Source organism: Megalobrama amblycephala, linkage group LG19 (genome assembly GCF_018812025.1).
Source record: "Megalobrama amblycephala isolate DHTTF-2021 linkage group LG19, ASM1881202v1, whole genome shotgun sequence".
Lineage (NCBI taxonomy): Eukaryota > Metazoa > Chordata > Actinopteri > Cypriniformes > Xenocyprididae > Megalobrama > Megalobrama amblycephala.
Genome location: NC_063062.1, coordinates 25595145 through 25613342, shown reverse-complemented (window position 1 = coordinate 25613342; position 18198 = coordinate 25595145). Strand labels below are relative to the sequence as shown.

The 18198-nt window shown below is 39.5% G+C and overlaps 5 protein-coding genes across 5 annotated transcripts; all 5 read right to left on the bottom strand.

Moving 5' to 3' along the window:
* Positions 1–9087: 9087 nt before the first annotated feature.
* Positions 9088–9563, bottom strand: LOC125254594 (histone H2B). Its single transcript, XM_048169277.1, has one exon. It carries the CDS (start codon positions 9513–9515, stop codon positions 9141–9143), a length of 375 nt encoding a protein of 124 aa, XP_048025234.1. The 5' UTR covers positions 9516–9563; the 3' UTR covers positions 9088–9140.
* Positions 9564–10782: 1219 nt separating this feature from the next.
* LOC125254599 (histone H4) lies at positions 10783–11186 on the bottom strand. Its single transcript, XM_048169281.1, has one exon. The coding sequence runs from the start codon at positions 11167–11169 to the stop codon at positions 10858–10860; it is 312 nt and encodes a 103-aa protein (XP_048025238.1). The 5' UTR covers positions 11170–11186; the 3' UTR covers positions 10783–10857.
* Positions 11187–14002: 2816 nt separating this feature from the next.
* On the bottom strand, positions 14003–14512 carry LOC125254626 (histone H3). Its single transcript, XM_048169316.1, has one exon. The coding sequence runs from the start codon at positions 14471–14473 to the stop codon at positions 14063–14065; it is 411 nt and encodes a 136-aa protein (XP_048025273.1). The 5' UTR covers positions 14474–14512; the 3' UTR covers positions 14003–14062.
* Positions 14513–15287: 775 nt separating this feature from the next.
* LOC125254670 (histone H2A-like) lies at positions 15288–15757 on the bottom strand. Its single transcript, XM_048169396.1, has one exon. It carries the CDS (start codon positions 15717–15719, stop codon positions 15333–15335), a length of 387 nt encoding a protein of 128 aa, XP_048025353.1. The 5' UTR covers positions 15720–15757; the 3' UTR covers positions 15288–15332.
* Positions 15758–16289: 532 nt separating this feature from the next.
* LOC125254668 (histone H1-like) lies at positions 16290–17576 on the bottom strand. The gene has a single exon (XM_048169395.1). It carries the CDS (start codon positions 16978–16980, stop codon positions 16360–16362), a length of 621 nt encoding a protein of 206 aa, XP_048025352.1. The 5' UTR covers positions 16981–17576; the 3' UTR covers positions 16290–16359.
* Between the last annotated feature and the right edge of the window lie 622 nt (positions 17577–18198).

Here is an 18198-nt window from a genome sequence, read left to right as displayed (position 1 = left end):
AAACTATATATATAAAAAAAGAACTGTTAATTTGAAATTTTATTTGGGCCCGCCACCGTTACAAAGGGATGGATTCTGGAATCCACTGCCGCTTCAATATATATATATATTTTGTGTCAAATTATTTGAATGACTTTTTCAACGTATGTTAAAGCATTTATTTTCCTTTTCAAACACTAGAAAATAATTTGGAATATTGTCTGTACCTCTTACTAAGAGGAAAGAACATGTTATCAGTATGTTTTGAAAAAGTTTCCTGCTCAGAGCAGAGCTCATCAAGCTGTAAAACGTGTATCTGTGTATGTGTGCTAAGTGTTCTGTGCAGGTCCTTTGTACTGGACAACTGGCACTCTGCTTGAGTCCAGCAGACGGCATGTCATGACCCCAAAAGGACATCCGGTACCTAAATCCAGGGTCCCCACTTCATCTTCGTGACGAAGGGAGATACGCTTCTGACTATCTGTCCATGTGTGGAAGATTACCAAATTTATTTATTTTTCTTAGCCAATCAGAATCATCCAACCTGAAGAAATGACGTAGTTAGTTGACTCTGTTAGAGTATAACTGTTATGGAAATGTGAATGTACAGAGGGCGGCCTACAAACTCCTCGTGAGACTTGAAGCTGGCTTCTGCTGATGAAACTGCAAACTATTCTTCATTAAATTTTTCTTCAATTTATTAATTTTTTGTAAACTTTGATTCCAGGTCTTTATTCAACATATCTGGTCTCAAGGGTCCTAAACTGTTTATCCCCAACAGCTGTTATAGCTGCAAAGGGTGGGCCAACTCCATATTAAACCCTATGGATTAAAAATGGGATGTCATTAAAGTTTATGTGCACGTAAAGGCAGGTGTCCCAAAACTTTTGGCAATATAGTGTATGTGCAGAAAAACAGATGAGACCAAAATATGAACTTTCAGTATCACTTAAATTGCATATGTCATTTTAAGCATTTTCTTCATAACTGTTTATAAAGGGAAGAAAATGCTTAATGTGTAATTAATAGCGCTGTGTTCATATTCGGGGCTCATCTGCACATCTTTTAATATCACTGTCTTAGTACATTAAGACAGCGTTTTAAAATGCAGGGAGCCACTATAAAACTGTTCACAAGCTCCTGGGGTTTTGATTTGGTTGTCATTTGTTGAAATAAATATAAAATCCAACAGTCTCCATTGACTTTGTATTGCATGAGGCTGCCTCCTTGTCATTTCTGACTTATAACAAAAAAAAAAAAAGAACAAGGTCTAAAAGCTGCTATGTGACAAGGTGTACAGAAAACAAGCTAAAAAACCCAGAACCAAAAACCCAGAAGATTTTATAAGCTGTCGACCCCAAAAAGGAGCGTTTAAGGACTAAAAAGTGGATACAGGCGATTGAGACAGAGTGCAACGTCATATTACTATGACAACTATGACCACTGGAGGATAATGTAATCAGCGACAGGAAATATAATATATAAAACTGACATTTGGATATTTGACTTAACAGTGACTAAATGTTTACTGCACACCTAGGCTTACTGAGGCATACTGAGTGTCAGGATCCCAAAATTTACCCATTCTTCCTGCTGATGCTTCATGTCAATTGCCTTTATCCACTTTTGTCTCCTTAAAGGCTGGCTTTTATGGTTCGGCAGCTTATAAAAACTTAGTTCTGGGTTTTTAGTTTGTTTGCTATACACCTTGTTACATAGCAGCTTTTAGACATTGTTCTGTTATTTGTTAAGTCAGAAATGACAAGGAGGCAGCCTCAGGCAATACAAAGTCAATGGAGACGGTTGGATTGTTTTCCGCCCAGGTGTGGGCGTGGCCTAAATGCGCTCTGTCTATGCGCTCTAAATGCGCTCTGTCATGCACGTGACGTCAGCGTTGGCCGTTACGAATGCGGTTACGCCCACTGAGTGGCAAAAAGACTGAGTGGCAGCATTGGTTTTAAAGTCCGAGTGAACCGGAAGTTGCAAACGACTTTCTCCAGTGCTGTGACGTATTTCCAAGTGAAACGGAATATTGAATAGAGGGCAGAGTTTTACTTTAGTGCTCCTCCTCTCCATCTCTCGCTCATAGCAGACTAACGGTTGGAGGGGAGTGGTTTAAGCGTTTTCAACCCAAGCCGTCAAACTGATGTCATCAGAGAAGGGGCACCGTTGCAGAGGGGAGGAGCATTTTCAGATTTTGATTAAATATTACAAAGCCAAACAATTTTTTTTTGTGTGGATTGACTTGCACGGATGAATTGTTCACCACAAAACTAGCAATTTCAGCTAACAAAATAAATAAGGTCAAATTTGATTTCATATGTACTTTAAGCGTGAATGGCGCGAAAAACACACAAAACACATCCAAAATGGGAAAGAGCTTTGCGATTGACTGTACAAATAGCTTTGACACAAAATCTGAGATATATTTTTACAGACTGCCGAAAGCTCAAAAAAGTCTGTTAAAATGGGCATATTCAAACTCCAGCTCTGACCGCATCGCGAGCAAAAAACAAATCAACACTCATGTGCTGCTGTGCTGACGGAAACAGCCTATGGCTCGTGTGTTTGAATGCAGCTAGAGCAGGCAGAGGTGAATAAGCCACACTTTTGTGACATTGAATTCTCCGCTGTAATGTGATCTCACGCGAACATATTTTCCATTTGTGCTGGTAGATTACAGCAAAACAATCCACATGCACACAAACCTCTGCTCTGGTCACGTCACAGGAAAACACATTGTGTTGTGGCACTGAGGACGAACACCAACAATATGTCTCTGAATGACAAGAGACCGAGGCGAGACTTCCTCATGCATAATACCGCAATTATAATCTTATGCATACTACAGCGCAGTGATTGGATTAAATGAGCTTTATGTCATGAATATATGTCAAGAATCACTCAAAACGGTCTACGTCAGCATGTTCGACCATGCCCATACTTTGGCCGAAAGTACACAATTACGTCAGATTTTGTGACGTTGCTCCGACTCAGCTTTTCAAACCGGAAGACAGAAATTGCTCTGAAAAATGCAAAAATAACTATTTTTCACTTATGAAAAACATTAATGAGTACCTTTAGTGTTTTCAATGATGTGCAGCCTATACATATCTGTTTACATCTCAAAAAAAAGTGTTTTGGGGTTTCATGACCCTTTAATGTGCTGTTAGTTATGTGTGCTGTATGTTTCTTTTCCGCCTCCTACTGGACTTTTAAGGTACTGCACTATATTTTGCTGTTTGCTTTCGGTTTCTCTCAATGAACGCAGTTGAGAAGAACGCGCATGCAGTTCCTATCAGCTATTGATTCTATCGTTTGGACCTTGGAAATATATGTATGTAAGTGCTAAAATTTATACTAAATAGTGCTTTAAGTGTTATGTAGAGTAAAGTAAATTGTAGATCGAGATTATTGCTATATTTTTGTTAGAAACAGACATGATTCGCGTTATTGGTAACGTTCCTTGTTTTAACATATACTAGCCTGCTAATTTCTCTTCATAAGTGTGTACATAATCTCATTAGAACATAATTTCAAATATAATTTCTTAACATGTAGGTACATTACTTAAATTAATGTTAAAAATGAACTATGTACAAAATCAAACTGTAATGTTAAGCTGGATGTGTACATAATGTTCATACATATTTTTTCTTCTTGTTTGTAGTTTTACATAAAAGAATTGAGAAGAACAATCACCAGTAAAGTCACTAAAGTTATGATGACTGATTTCTGGAGTCTGAAAGTGTACACTATCTGTTAAGTCTTTGCTCAAACTACGCAATTGGTCAGAACAAAATAAATTATTTAACAATATCTAATTTTTACATTAATGGCTTATGTTAAATAAAGTTTATAAATAATGGTAAGCAAGTTATTTTACCTTTGAAAACTGTTGTTGAACCTGATCTTCCTCAGATGTTGATCTCCTTATCAAGCATGCAAGCGGCAACCTCCCCCAGTTTCTCGTGAAGCCAATAGACCACTTTCGAGCAGACGTCACAATTACGTCACTTGCAGCTGCGCGCGCATACTGGTTGCAGAAAAATAGTTGAAGCTATTGAAGAAAAATGTGAACAAATCCACAGAATAAGAGAAAAATGTTTTGTTGTGCCTCTGGATGTTGGAATCGGAATGCAAAAAATATAGTCTTCATTTTTAAAGAAAACCATCGTTGAAAACGTAATTTGAAGATAAACAGAGACGTTTCACAGACTGGATTGATGACACCTGCAAGGATTAGTCTACTATTAAAGCAGGAATTTGATGTAAACAGTAAGTCTCTACATAAAATTCACATATGCAGTTCAGAGGACATACATACATACAGCATGAAACAATTATAATTAAAATAATTTAAACCTATAATATTTTACATAGATAACTTTTAAACATAATAATTTTTATTTCACAATTCTGACTTTTTTTTTCTCTTGCATTTGCGTGTCTATTACTCCCAGTTCGGACTTTATAACTCGCAATAGTGAGTTTATTTCACAATTCTGAGGGGGGAAAAGTCAGAATTGCGGGATAAATTGCAATTCAGAAAAGACAGAATAACGAGTATATCTCACAATTCTGTTTTATTTTGTAAGAAATGTGATATGTAAACTCAGATTTGCGAGAATTGTGAGATATAAACTCGAAATTAACTTTTTTTATTCTTTTATTTCGTGGCTTCCATAGACTTCTACTGCTCAACTTTCATTTTCTGCAACCAGCTAGGCTCCGCCCACAAAAAACGTCATCGCTGTTTGCAAACACCAAATTGGTCTATAGAGCTTGGCAAACTACGTCACTGCGCGTTGCATTCTGGGTAGTCGCCGCCATGTTTTAGGCAAGCGGCAACCTCCCCCAGTTTCTCGTGAAGCCAATACGGAAGTAACTTAAACTGCGATTCATCGACTGGCCGCTAGGGACAGGCTGCAAAAGGGAGCAGAATCTCATTGACCATCATGTTAAAACAGCCAAGTTTACAGCAGAAAAAAACATGTTTACACTCTGGTTCAAATTGTATTTTGGTCTATACTGCTAATTTTGCCTTTCATGACAACACTGAGGGGGGTGAATTTTTTTTATAACTCATCCGTTGAAATTATATTAAGCCTTAAAGTTCTGCATAATTAAGGGCGTGGTCACTTGAGTGACAGGTGGATTGGCGCTGCTGTCTGTGAGCCGTCATGTTACCTCAGCTAATTCCAGCCGCTGAATTTGGCATCTCAGCCGTATTTGTGCCTTTTTTCTGGATTATTTTATACAATATATGGCTTGCTGCATACTTCAGACAGATGTCAGTCTGTGTACATGTGCTCGCACGCGGAACACACGTTGTTGGATCGTCGTGGCATTGGCTAAAAGTTTTGTTCCTGAGATTTACTACAGTGACAATACCAGGAGGATATACAACTCCGACAGCACTGCTTGGATATTATAACTAAAACTGCTGCACTATTTTGAAAAATTATACTTTGGACATGTGCTCATTAGTTTGAGAGAACATTTGAGAGTTATATCTGGTACTGTACGTATGTTTTACATTATAAACGATGCTCAGATTGCATCCTTTCTTGAAGAACGATGATGGAGAGCAAATCATTCCTTAGATATGTAATGCAAACGCTGGATAATATATAAAGTTTTCATGGATTTAATGCTTTAACTACAAAAAGTAGTTTTTTTTATGTTTTGAAATGGACATTTTACCCAAGTGCAACGGATTGGATTCATCTCGCGATCTCTTTTTCATTAAAAGGTATGAAGTCCCATTTGATTTTTTTGTGTTATTTGCACAACCCACACAAATTAATGAGCCTACTGGTGTTAGAGCATCTAATGTTATAACGTTATCTTAAAAATCACCGTAGATTGACAGTAAAACTTTAGTACTTTCTAATGGTATTGTTATCTTTATTAATATTTTAGATAGTATCTAAGATAGATATGCTAGGCGGGCGTGGTTTCAGCAACAAGCTGCATGGGCTCCAACTACATCCCGCCTCTTTGCCCATTTTCAGTTATCCGTGAGTGACGTGCGGTCACGTGCAGCTAAGATGGCCGCGGCCTCATTTACGCCTCAAAACTGCTGTTCAGAACTCTATGGGTGACGTCACGGACACTACGTCCATATTTTTTTACAGTCTATGGTTTTAGGTCACGCTCAGGAACGTACAATGACAATAAATACAACTCACCAGATGAAATAACGACTGTAATTACGTTATTTTTTTTAAAGAGCTGCTTGTACTTGCTGAGAATAAATGGACCAATATTTTAATCTCTTGTTAATCTCTTGTGTTCATTCGATCGCTCAGTCATGTGGCCAGGACACGATATACACACACATAGAAATCATACGCCTATCGGACAACACACAGGACCAAAGTGATTTCTCTATTGCATAACTAAGTGGCACCGATATATCTGCCAGATAAAATAATAAACACAATATATTGATCTCAGCCAGCATATCATCCTATCGCACGAGGCTGAATCCAGCTTCTTATTCGCAGCTTCTTATTGACGCTATCCGGTCCACCTTAAAAGACGCGACGCTTCCGCGTTTGTAGCTTCTTATTCACGCTCAATTTAGGGACAGTGCGGTTTTTCTCTTTTTCGCACTTTTTTGAGGTATTGTGTTGCTTTTTGTGTCTATTTTCAGAAACTATTTTGAAATGCAAATAACACTGATATATCAGCGAAAATAGGCTGCAAAAATATAAAGGCACATACAATATAATTAGTATTCTTTGTTTATTGAACGTGTCATCAGCTCAACTTGAAGGACCGTGTAGTTTTTCTCTTATTCACGCATTTTATGCTATTATTGTCTATTTTCAGAAAAAAATAATAATAACACCGAGATATCTGTGAAAAATACTGTATAATTACAAAGGTATATAAAAAAACAATTACATCATTCTTTTTGCACGTCATCATTTAAAAGCATTAATTAATCAATTGAATAAAAAAATAATTCAAGCAAATATTACAGATTTCAATATCACAAGGTAGAGACTATACCAGCTCCAGCTCCAGCTTGGATCCAGCCTGTTATGAAGACTTCAGATGAAGGACTCCAGAACATCAAACATGGATGATTATACAAAATGATCATGTTATCATTGCTTTGCATGCACACTACTTTTGCTTAAAAGAAGTAAATACTACAATTTGTATATCTTACAACTGTACATTCTGATATCATCTCATAAAAGAAGACTGTTGTGTTTTTGTCACATAGAAACATAAATTTGCTGTAAAGCTTCTTTTGAAATATGTATAGTGAAAAGTGCTATACAAGTGAATGTGAATTAAATTACCTTTGAGGGTGCGTTAAAAGTTGCACTAGAGCCTTATTCCCAATGTACTTGTCTGTCACAGTGCACATTTTCACATTTTTACTGTAGCATTTTAAAGTTATGGACCCATGAATTTGACAAATGTGACAATACAGTCACAGGAGAAATAGCATTATTGGCCCAATTGGAGGCACTATATCTCAGCTGTTTTTGAGGGTGCATTAAAAGTTTTACTGGGGCCTTATTCCCAATGTACTCGGTTGTCACCATGCACATTTTCAGACATTTTTATTCATGGGTCCATTACTTTAAAATGCTACAGTAAAATTGCTCATAATGTTGCATGGTGACAGTCATGTGCACTTGGAATCAGGCCCCAGTGCAACTTTTAACGCACCCTCAAAGGCAGCTGAGATATAGCGCCTCCAATTGGGCTAATAGTGCAATTTCTCATGTAAGTGTATTGTCACATCTGTCAAATTCATGGGTCCATAACTTTACAATTCTACAGTAAAAATGTTTGAAAGTGTACATGGTGACAGTCAAGTACATTGGGAATCAGGCCCCAGTGCAACTTTTAACGCACCCTCAAAGGCAGCTGAGATATAGCGCCTCCAATTGGGCCAATAGTGCAATTTCTCTGGTAACTGTATTGTCACATTTGTCAAATTCATGGGTCCATAACTCTAAAATGCTACAGTAAAAATGTCTGAAAATGTGTATGGTGACAGTCAAGTACATTGGGAATAAGGCCCCCATGGAACTTTTAATGCACCCTCAAAGGTAATTTATTTCACATTCACTTGTAGCAAAAACAGAATAGTCTTCTTTTATGAGATGATATCAGAACGTACAGTTATAAGATATTACTTCTTTTAAGCAAAAGTAGTGTGCATGCAAAACAATGATAACATGATCATTTTGTTTAATCATCCATGTTTGATGTTCTGGAATCCTTCATCTTAAGTCTTCATAACAGGCTGGATCCAATCTGGAGCTGGAGCTGGAGCTGATAGTCTCTAGTTACCTTGTGACATTGAAATCTGTAATATTTGCTTGAATTAATTTTTTTATTCAGATAATTCATTAATGCATTCAAATGATGACGTGCAAAAATAATGATGTAATTGTTTTTTATATAGCCTACCTTTGTAATTTTACAGTAATTTTCACTGATATTTCGGTGTTATTTACATTTCAGAATAGTGTATTATTTTTTTCTAAAAATAGATAAAAAGCGTGAAAAGAGAAAAACCACACGGTACTTCAAGTTGAGCTGATGACACGTTCAATAAACAAAGAATACCATATTTTAAGTGCCTTATATTTTTGCAGCCTATTTTCGCTGATATATCAGTGTTATTTGGATTTCAAAATGGTTTATTTTCCTTTAATTCTGAAAATAGACCCTAAAAGCAACACAATACCTTAAAAAGCGCGAAAAAGAGAAAAACCGCACTGTCCCTAAGTTGAGCGTGAATAAGAAGCTACAAACGCGGAAGCGTCGCGTCTTTTAAGGTGGACCGGATAGCGTCAATAAGAAGCTGCGAATAAGAAGCTGGATTCAGCCTCCTTCTACAGGAAACTGCATAAGTGTTCATCAAATTGAAAGTTTGGAATTGGTTCAGTGAAACATTAACCTAAATTTCCGTGTTTTAATTGCCATCTACAGGAAACACAACGGTACTGTCCGCGTGCACGCGAAGAGGAGGTAGTTTGCAGCCGGGGGGTTGGAATTGGGCACAACACCGGAAACCATAATTACTTATAAACTAGCGAAACACAAATAGTCTCTTTTAACTGAAAATATGGGTGGCTCTTAAAAGAGCCTTTGGGTTGTTGAGAGTCTCGGTTGAATCTCTACTTGGAGCTGGTGTACTTGGTGACGGCCTTGGTGCCCTCGGACACGGCGTGTTTGGCCAGCTCTCCGGGCAGCAGCAGACGCACAGCGGTCTGGATCTCTCTAGAAGTGATGGTGGAGCGCTTGTTGTAGTGAGCGAGACGAGACGACTCACCGGCGATGCGCTCGAAGATGTCGTTGACGAAAGAGTTCATGATGCCCATCGCCTTGGAAGAGATGCCGGTGTCAGGATGAACCTGCTTCAGGACTTTGTAGACGTAGATAGCGTAGCTCTCCTTTCTGGACCTCTTGCGCTTCTTTCCTCCCTTACCGGCGGTCTTCGTGACGGCCTTCTTGGAGCCCTTCTTAGGCGCGGACTTTGCTGGTTCAGGCATGATGCTTTTTGAACACAAACTTCACAAAGCAATTTGAGTCAGAAGTGACATAGAGGCATTTATTCACTGCCCTATGCAAATTTTCAAAGCTACAGATTGCCTCTTTTAATAGGCCAAACCCATAAACTCGTATTTCATTGGACAACTCAAAGCATCACGAGTGGAATGAGGGCCAATTACATTCGCCGCCGCCAACCGCTCAACGTTTGAACTACACCCTGACTGTGTCCTTTGTTTCGTTTCCCGCTCCTTTTATTATTAGTTTGAGAAAATAAGCGATTCTAGACAAATATTGTGAACCATCGTGTAATTTTAACACAATTATAGAGCCATTGAGGGAGTTTGGAAGGAAAGAGACAAATAATGGTCAGACTTTACAACAGCTTTTCCTAAGAACTTATTTTAATTCATGAAACTGTGGTTTAACTGTTTAAACTACAGAAAATAGTAAATAAAAGCCCATTTGACCTTATGTAAAATAAATAACATTTTTGTTTGCTGCATTTCCACTTTTGATAACTTAGATATTTTAATGTTAATGCCCATTTGTTCGTTTTGTAAAACAACATCTACTAAACTAATAAACACTCCCTAAATTAATAAACGTTTCTTAAGACTTAGTCCTAGACTAAAATGCATGTTTGAGCTGTTTTAACTGAAAGCAACTCTTATTTATATACGTTATGGCCCAGTTTCACAGACAGGGCTTAGGCTAAACCAGGATTAGGCCTTAGTTCAATTAGGATATTTAAGTAGTTTTTATAAACATACCCTAGAAAAAGACATTGCTGGTGTGTATCTTAAGACAAAACAGTGGCAGGGACATATTTTAAGATATGTCAGTACAAGTTGCTTTCAGTTAAAACAGCTTAAACATGCATTTTAGTCTAGAACTAGTTTAAGCCTTGTCTGTGAAACCGGGGGTAAATCTTAAAATATGTCAGCGCCATTGTTTTGTCTTAAATTGCACACAGTATTCTTTTTTTCCTAGCGTACGTTTATAAATGCTGAATGTCATAATTGAAGTAAGGCCTAATCCTAATCTGTGAAATCGAGCCATTGTCTTAATACAAAAACAAGTGGCGTTTGTGTTTTTAAAGCAACAATATTTTTAGAATCATTGATCGGTTAAAGAGAAAAAAAAAGCTATAGTCATTACTATTAAACGTTATTTACCAGTTCAGTAATTCATTTTGGATTCATCACACACACACACACACAAAAATAAGTAATAATTAAATGTGTGGTCGACATGACTAAAACATTGGACTCTTTATGTGACAGAGTGGGTGGCTCTTAAAAGAGCCGTTGGGTTGGTGTAGTTGTTCCTGGTTTCAGAAGTTTATCCTCCGAAGCCGTACAGAGTGCGTCCCTGTCGCTTCAGCGCGTACACAACATCCATGGCGGTCACGGTCTTTCTCTTGGCGTGCTCGGTGTAGGTGACGGCATCGCGGATGACGTTCTCCAGAAACACCTTCAACACTCCGCGGGTCTCCTCGTAGATCAGACCGGAGATGCGCTTGACACCGCCACGGCGAGCGAGACGACGGATGGCGGGTTTGGTGATTCCCTGAATGTTATCGCGCAGAACTTTACGGTGACGCTTGGCGCCTCCTTTTCCGAGTCCTTTACCGCCTTTGCCTCTTCCAGACATGGTTAACACAACTCTATCAAACGCTGATAAAGAATGAATGGAAAACTAGTGTTACTAGGAGGCCTTTTACATTTGCTTACAGGACCTGATAGAAACCAGGACTGCTTCACAAGGCACACACTCCTCCCCCAAAGTAGCTAGAGCACAAGTGAATTAATTCCTGCCCTGACGTTTGTTTCATGTTAAATTTCAGGTTTCAAAAAATTTATTTCACATACATAATGATTTACAGTAGTTCAGTTTGATAATGAAAAGTGGTATTCTGAAGAGGGACACAAGACGTTATATCACAATATTAAGGCGAGACACTAGGGTAAAGCAAGCAAACAAACAAACAAAAAACTAATAGTTATCACCCTACTTCCCCAGTGGATTGATTACAATAAATTTTTTTCTAAAATGTTAGGTTATGTTTAAATATGCAAATGAGGCCTTATTTACTTACAAATTTACATACATTTCTAGTACAAACATCTGAACTTTGGATGAAGTCAGGTTCATAATTCTTGTTTCTTTTTTTTCTTTTTTTTTTTCTTTTTTTTAACATATTAGAGTCAAGGTTTTTACAGAGTGGATTTTGGATTTATCTTTTTATCACTCCATAATTCAGAAAATACTGTGAACAAACAAAAAACAAACAAAAACATTCAGAATTTTTCTTTGAACAAACTATATATGAACAAATTCCTCTGTAAAACCTTTGGAATATAGATAGGAATAAAACTAAAGTTTGTTGTATGAAAGTGCTTCTGGAGTGGAGATATATGGCTCAGCGTAGGATAAAAAAAACAAAAAAAACATTTTGAAAAAACAACCTTTAAAATATGTTTTGTAATTGAAATCTATAGACAAATAGATAAAGTGCCAAAAAAAAAAAATGCTTAAATGTGGATTTTGAATGTTTTCTTACCACTAGTCTGAGAAAAAAAAAAAAAGAAGAAAAAAAACAACAACAACTTTATTATAAGCAAATAAGCCCAACATCTCAAAATCACACCAGTGTTTTAGCCTGTAGTGTCTCATCTTAAAGTATTAAATATTTTAGATGTTTTTTTTTTTTTTTTGGGCCTTTTTATTATTGGGACTTTCGAAAACACAAACACTGGAGACGCAGACAAAATTATTGTATTAAAACTGCAATTATGCAGGATTATGTTTGATACTCTTTCACTTGACTACATTTTAACCCTTTTTTTATTTTAATCTATTTTGATAGATTGTATGAGATGTATCTCACAGGATATTGCTCTGTTAAGATATAGAAAAAAAGCCATTATTTGTTTTATGTGATGCAAAAAAATGCAAAAAAAACTAAAACTAATATGCAAAATATGCTGTATATATGACGTTTAACGGTAGGTGTCCACTGGCATGGGGCGGGCAGAGCAGAGCGAGCATTTTCAAATAATTCCTATGGAAGTCGAGCTTCACAATCCCACAATGCACCTTGCAAGTGAAGCTCAACTTCCATAGGATTTAACGGAAAACGCTTGCTCTGCTCCGCCCGCCCCATGCCAGTGGACACCTACCATAAGTGTCCTAAAATTGAGGTGTTTAAATTTGTTTTTACACTGTTGAACTGTCTCGTCAAGCTCAGGGCTTGAGGTCTGCTATCCTGCAGAGTTTACCTCCAATCCTGTTCAAACAGACATGCCAGTAATTTCCAAATAAATCTGAATACTTTTAGCAAGGATTGGTGTGTTTGATTGGCGTTGGAGCTCAACACTGCAGGAACAGCTTCCCTAGCCTGGTAATACCAGACTCTGCTACTTCACTTTGCTTCGTAGACAGAGTCTGGAATGGCATAATAGAGAAGTGTTTTCTCTCTCGCTAGGGGACGCTTGTCTGAAGTTTAAAATCATTGGTTACCCGTAAGCCAATCAGATACGTTTAGTTATGACGTATGTTATCCGCCTGTACAGCCGCATCGAAGCACAGACATCATGCATCGAACTCAAATCTATGATTGAACTTCCACTGTAAACCTGTTGTAAACACATGATGATGTGAGCGAAATACCGGAGTGAACATGGCTGTAAACGACTTTTGCAGATTATGCGAAGTTAATGCATCCCGAAGTTTGCATCCCGTGTCTCGTTTCCCATTTCCGCGGTCGTTTCGGTTTTCGATTTCTCTAACCTACAATGTAAAACTCGGCGCTTAGCATCTACGTCACGGCTCTCAGCCCGCCCTCTGTTCGTTGATTGGCCCGGCTGTTTCCAGACCGGTGGCAAACACAAAGCTCTGACGCTGTATCAGACTGAGTACAGAAGCGAAATGAAATTGAGCGGAAGTAGGAAGTCTGACGTAGTCAGGCTACAGCTTCCCCAGTTCTACCCAGCAAGAGTTGAAAATGCAAAGATGTAGTCAACTAAATATGATATCAGTTTAACATATGAATATTAACACACACACACACACACAAAAAGAGAAAAAAAAAGGCTCCATACTAAATATAAATGTCAATATTGTGGATGAAATTTTTTTTCTTACCCAAATCTAGCAACAATGATTTAAAATGTGCTAAACAGCAGAATGAACATTATTTAGTTTTCTGTTTCGGCAATAAAGGCTTTCTTGAATTGTTAACGCGCTTGGGGGAAGGGGGAGAAAAAAAAAACGCTTTATAATCTGCATATAATGACCTCTGACACCGGATTGATACTTCAATAGCGGTTTGATGTTTGTTGCACGATCACCACACAACAGAGTAGACTGACTTAATGCTCCCTTCATCAATTAATAACTAAGTTACTGAAGTCAAATCACACACTATGTGGGACTGGTTTATTTACAATTGTAGTTTTTAGCATCACATTGGAAACTTCCTCGTTCAGTGCAGTTTTGGTGGCTCTTAAAAGAGCCTTTGGGGTTTGATGTGGCTGATGCGGGTTTAGGCGCGCTCTCCGCGGATACGGCGGGCCAGCTGAATGTCTTTGGGCATGATGGTGACCCTCTTGGCGTGGATGGCGCACAGATTGGTGTCCTCAAACAGACCGACCAAATAAGCCTCGCTGGCCTCCTGCAGGGCCATGACAGCGGAGCTCTGGAAGCGCAGATCCGTCTTGAAGTCCTGAGCGATTTCTCGGACCAGCCGCTGGAAGGGCAGTTTGCGGATCAGCAGCTCGGTGGACTTCTGATAACGGCGGATCTCTCGGAGAGCCACGGTCCCGGGCCTGTAACGATGGGGCTTCTTGACGCCGCCGGTGGCCGGAGCGCTCTTACGGGCGGCTTTGGTAGCGAGCTGCTTCCTCGGGGCTTTGCCACCGGTGGATTTACGAGCGGTTTGCTTAGTTCTTGCCATTGCTGCAATCAATTTCCCTTTCTGTCCTGCTTACGCTGGAAATGCTGCTCTGTCTTACACGCCTGCTTATAAAGCATTGCGCGGCTATGAGCTCACAGTGTCGGGAGGGTGCCGAGGCTTGTGATTGGCTAACGTGTGACGTATGCTTATGACTGTTAGCCAATGACAGCGCGCTCCATCTTTTCAAACAAGCAAAGGGTTTCCCGCTCAAAGTACTTTGATCTGGTTAATACTTTGCGAATTAAACAAACGGTGTACATGACACTTCCATGAGATTTATACTCACATTGTTGTATTTATTTGTTCTGAAATACTCACCTTAATTCCTAGTGGTTGTGCAGATTTTGGATCAGAACAGAATTACATCATAGGCTGTATAAAAGCACTGCAGCCAGACACAGTCATCCGTCCCGTAAAAACATAAAGCAGCGTGCGGCTGTGACAATAAAGAGCAAGGACACCGAGTAACATTGACCAATTTCTGTTACCCTGACATGGTATGCATGTTGCTTTTTATTTAGGATAACATATTAAAATAATATACAATACATTATCAGAGCCTGGCAGACATTAACTGTATTTTAATATTAGGGGACATAGGTGAAATCCTACACGCCTCCTAAAGAACGAGCTCTATCAGACACATCAAGGGATCATGTGCTTATAAGAAAACACACAATGGGGCTTAATATTAATGTAACGCGATATTATTAGTAATCAATGCAGAGCAATCATATATTTGACACTTTTTTTTTTTCTTTCAACCAAACGAGTTTAACAAAGAAAACAGCTCTCGATCAGATAAAATGGGTGGCTCTTAAAAGAGCCTTTGGGATTCAATGAGACCAACTAAGTCAACTTATTTGGATTTGGCGGGTTTCTCGGTCTTCTTGGGCAGCAGCACAGCCTGGATGTTGGGCAGCACACCGCCTTGAGCGATGGTCACTCCGCCCAGAAGTTTGTTCAACTCTTCGTCGTTGCGCACCGCCAGCTGCAGATGACGGGGGATGATGCGGGTCTTCTTGTTGTCCCGAGCGGCATTTCCAGCCAACTCCAGGATCTCAGCGGTAAGATACTCGAGCACAGCCGCCAGATAAACAGGAGCACCAGCACCGACGCGCTCGGCGTAGTTGCCTTTGCGGAGAAGCCTGTGAACACGGCCGACGGGGAACTGCAGTCCTGCCCTGGATGAGCGAGTCTTAGCCTTGGCTCTGGCTTTGCCTCCAGTTTTACCTCTGCCGCTCATTTTTAGTTCAAATAACACACAAGTATTACCACAGACAAAAGCAATGGAATGAGTTTTCGTGGCGCCACATGCTGTCTTTAAAAGAGAGTGTCAGTCGCTCATTGGTTTAGAGTCTATAAGGATTCAAACCAATCACTGAACTTCCCTCCAAAGCCCAACCCCCTTTCTGGCGGGAATAATATTGCACAAGTATTTGTGACGGAGGAGATGAAACCACTGAATTATTTGTTATAGAAAGCTTGCAAGTACAAGAATGGATATTGTTCGGTGTTCCTACTAAAAATGCTACACCTTTTACACACAGTATATTCTGTGCATGTTGATCTGATACTGTATATTATTATGATCCTGTTGTAATATTGGAATGTTTCACTTTTGTTTGTTTCAGTTTTCCAGTGTTGTTTGTAAATATTCTGTCTGTACTTTGTTCTACAACATCCAATTTGGACTGATCACTGTGAAGACATATAAGCTTTTAATCAATTTCTTTATAAAAACAGCTTATTAAAAAGCTGTAATTGTCTATAGTCACACATCTTTGGCTATCTATTTTCAACACTATATTAACATGAGTTTTGCTCTTTATTCAGAGTTAGTGGGTGGCTCTTAAAAGAGCCGTTGAGGAGAAACAGTGAAGACTTTATTTCTTTTTGGGCGCTGCCTTTTTAGGCTTGGCGGCTTTAGGCTTTGTCGCATTAGGTTTAGCCGCCTTGGCCTTTTTGGGGCTCTTGGCTGCTTTCTTAGCGGCTGCTGGCTTCTTTGCCTTCTTGGGGCTCTTCGTCGCCTTCTTAGCGGCTGTGGCGGCGGGTTTCTTGGCCTTTTTGGGCGATTTCTTGGCGGCGGGCTTCTTTGCCGCTGCTTTCTTGGGCTTCTTGGCAGCAGCGGGTTTCTTGGCCGCGGGCTTCTTCGCTTTAGGAGCCGCTTTCTTGGCCGGCTTCTTCTTGGTCTCGGCTTTCTGCTTGTTGAGCTTGAATGAGCCCGAAGCGCCGGTCCCTTTGACCTGCACCAATGTGCCTTTAGTCACCAGACTCTTGATGGCGATCTTGACGCGGGAGTTGTTCTTCTCTACGTCGTAACCGCTGGCGGCGATAGCTTTCTTCAGGGCGGCGAGGGACACGCCGCTCCTCTCCTTGGATGCGGACACAGCTTTGACGATGAGTTCACCGACACCTGGACCTGCTTTCTTGGCTTTTGCAGCTGACTTCTTCTTGGGCGCTTTGGCCGGGGCGGCAGCAGCCGGGGCTGGAGCGGTTTCTGCCATCTCTTTCTCGGATCGGATCTATAGTCTTTCAAACGCTGTCTGGTTTCAGCAATGATCAGCGCTCGAGCGCCGCTGCGCTCTTAAATAACACATGAGAACCTTATAGACTCAACCCGCCCTGCTCGGTGTCTGTGCGCCTCCACGAGCCCCTCACGATTGTGTTTTCTTCTCTTACATTTGGGACAAAACTGAAGCGGTAAAATAGTTTGTCGCAGTAAAAACAAAGTGAGCACCGAGCAGAGGTTCTGAACTTTCACTGGAGACTAAAACACGCGAAGAGGAAATGTTTCTTTTGTCTCCGTCAGACCAAATCCAAGGCGATCATCAGCCACGGGGAAAAGCCGCGTGTACATTTGATGCCTCGTTTTAATGAAAAAGTTGATAAAAGCCTGAACGCGTCCGCTGTGTGTTCAGAAAACAGTCTGAATGCAACTTTAATAAAATCAGCATTAGTGAGGGGCGTGAAGAGGCTTTCATACAGCTGTTGTTTTGGGCAGCTTGAAGCACACGAACATCATCCGGAGAATCCGAGTCTGTTTGTGACTCTCCTGTCTGGCCCTCATCTTCGCTTAGCAGATCTGTCCTTATAATAATAATAATATAGGCTACTACGACTCAACACGCAAATAATGTTTTAAATTTACGTTTTCATAAGCTGATGTACATCATATCACGTAAATAAAAATGTAAATCGACATATTTGTTAATCCTTATTTGTCATTCATCTCAGTTTTCGCCATGTCAATTAATGAGGTTTGTGTTGAAGTCGAATGATTTGCTCATGTAAAGTAAGGCATAGCAACTTATTAAAAATAATAATAATACAAATATATACAATGTTTTAAACTTTGTATTGCTGCATTTCTTGTGCCATTGCCTCCTTAAAACGGTGTTCCTTCAAAAGTCTCTTTGGATAAAATCATCTGCTAAATGAATAGGCTACATGTAAATAATAAAGCACAGGTCACTGATTGTAATTTTGTTATATTCTGATTTAACCACTATTAAATGCTAATTCATAAAATAGTTGTATTATTTACACTATATGTTTGTTATTTGCACAGATGTTGGGGTTTTGGTCAGGCTAGTTTGGCTCTAACCCTAAACAAACACTCTAGATCAAGATAACGAAGGTGTTCAGAATTACACAGGCAGGTTAAACTGGGATTGGTACTAAAGTCTGAAGGACACTGAAGCTGAAGAGCTGATGTTAAAGGA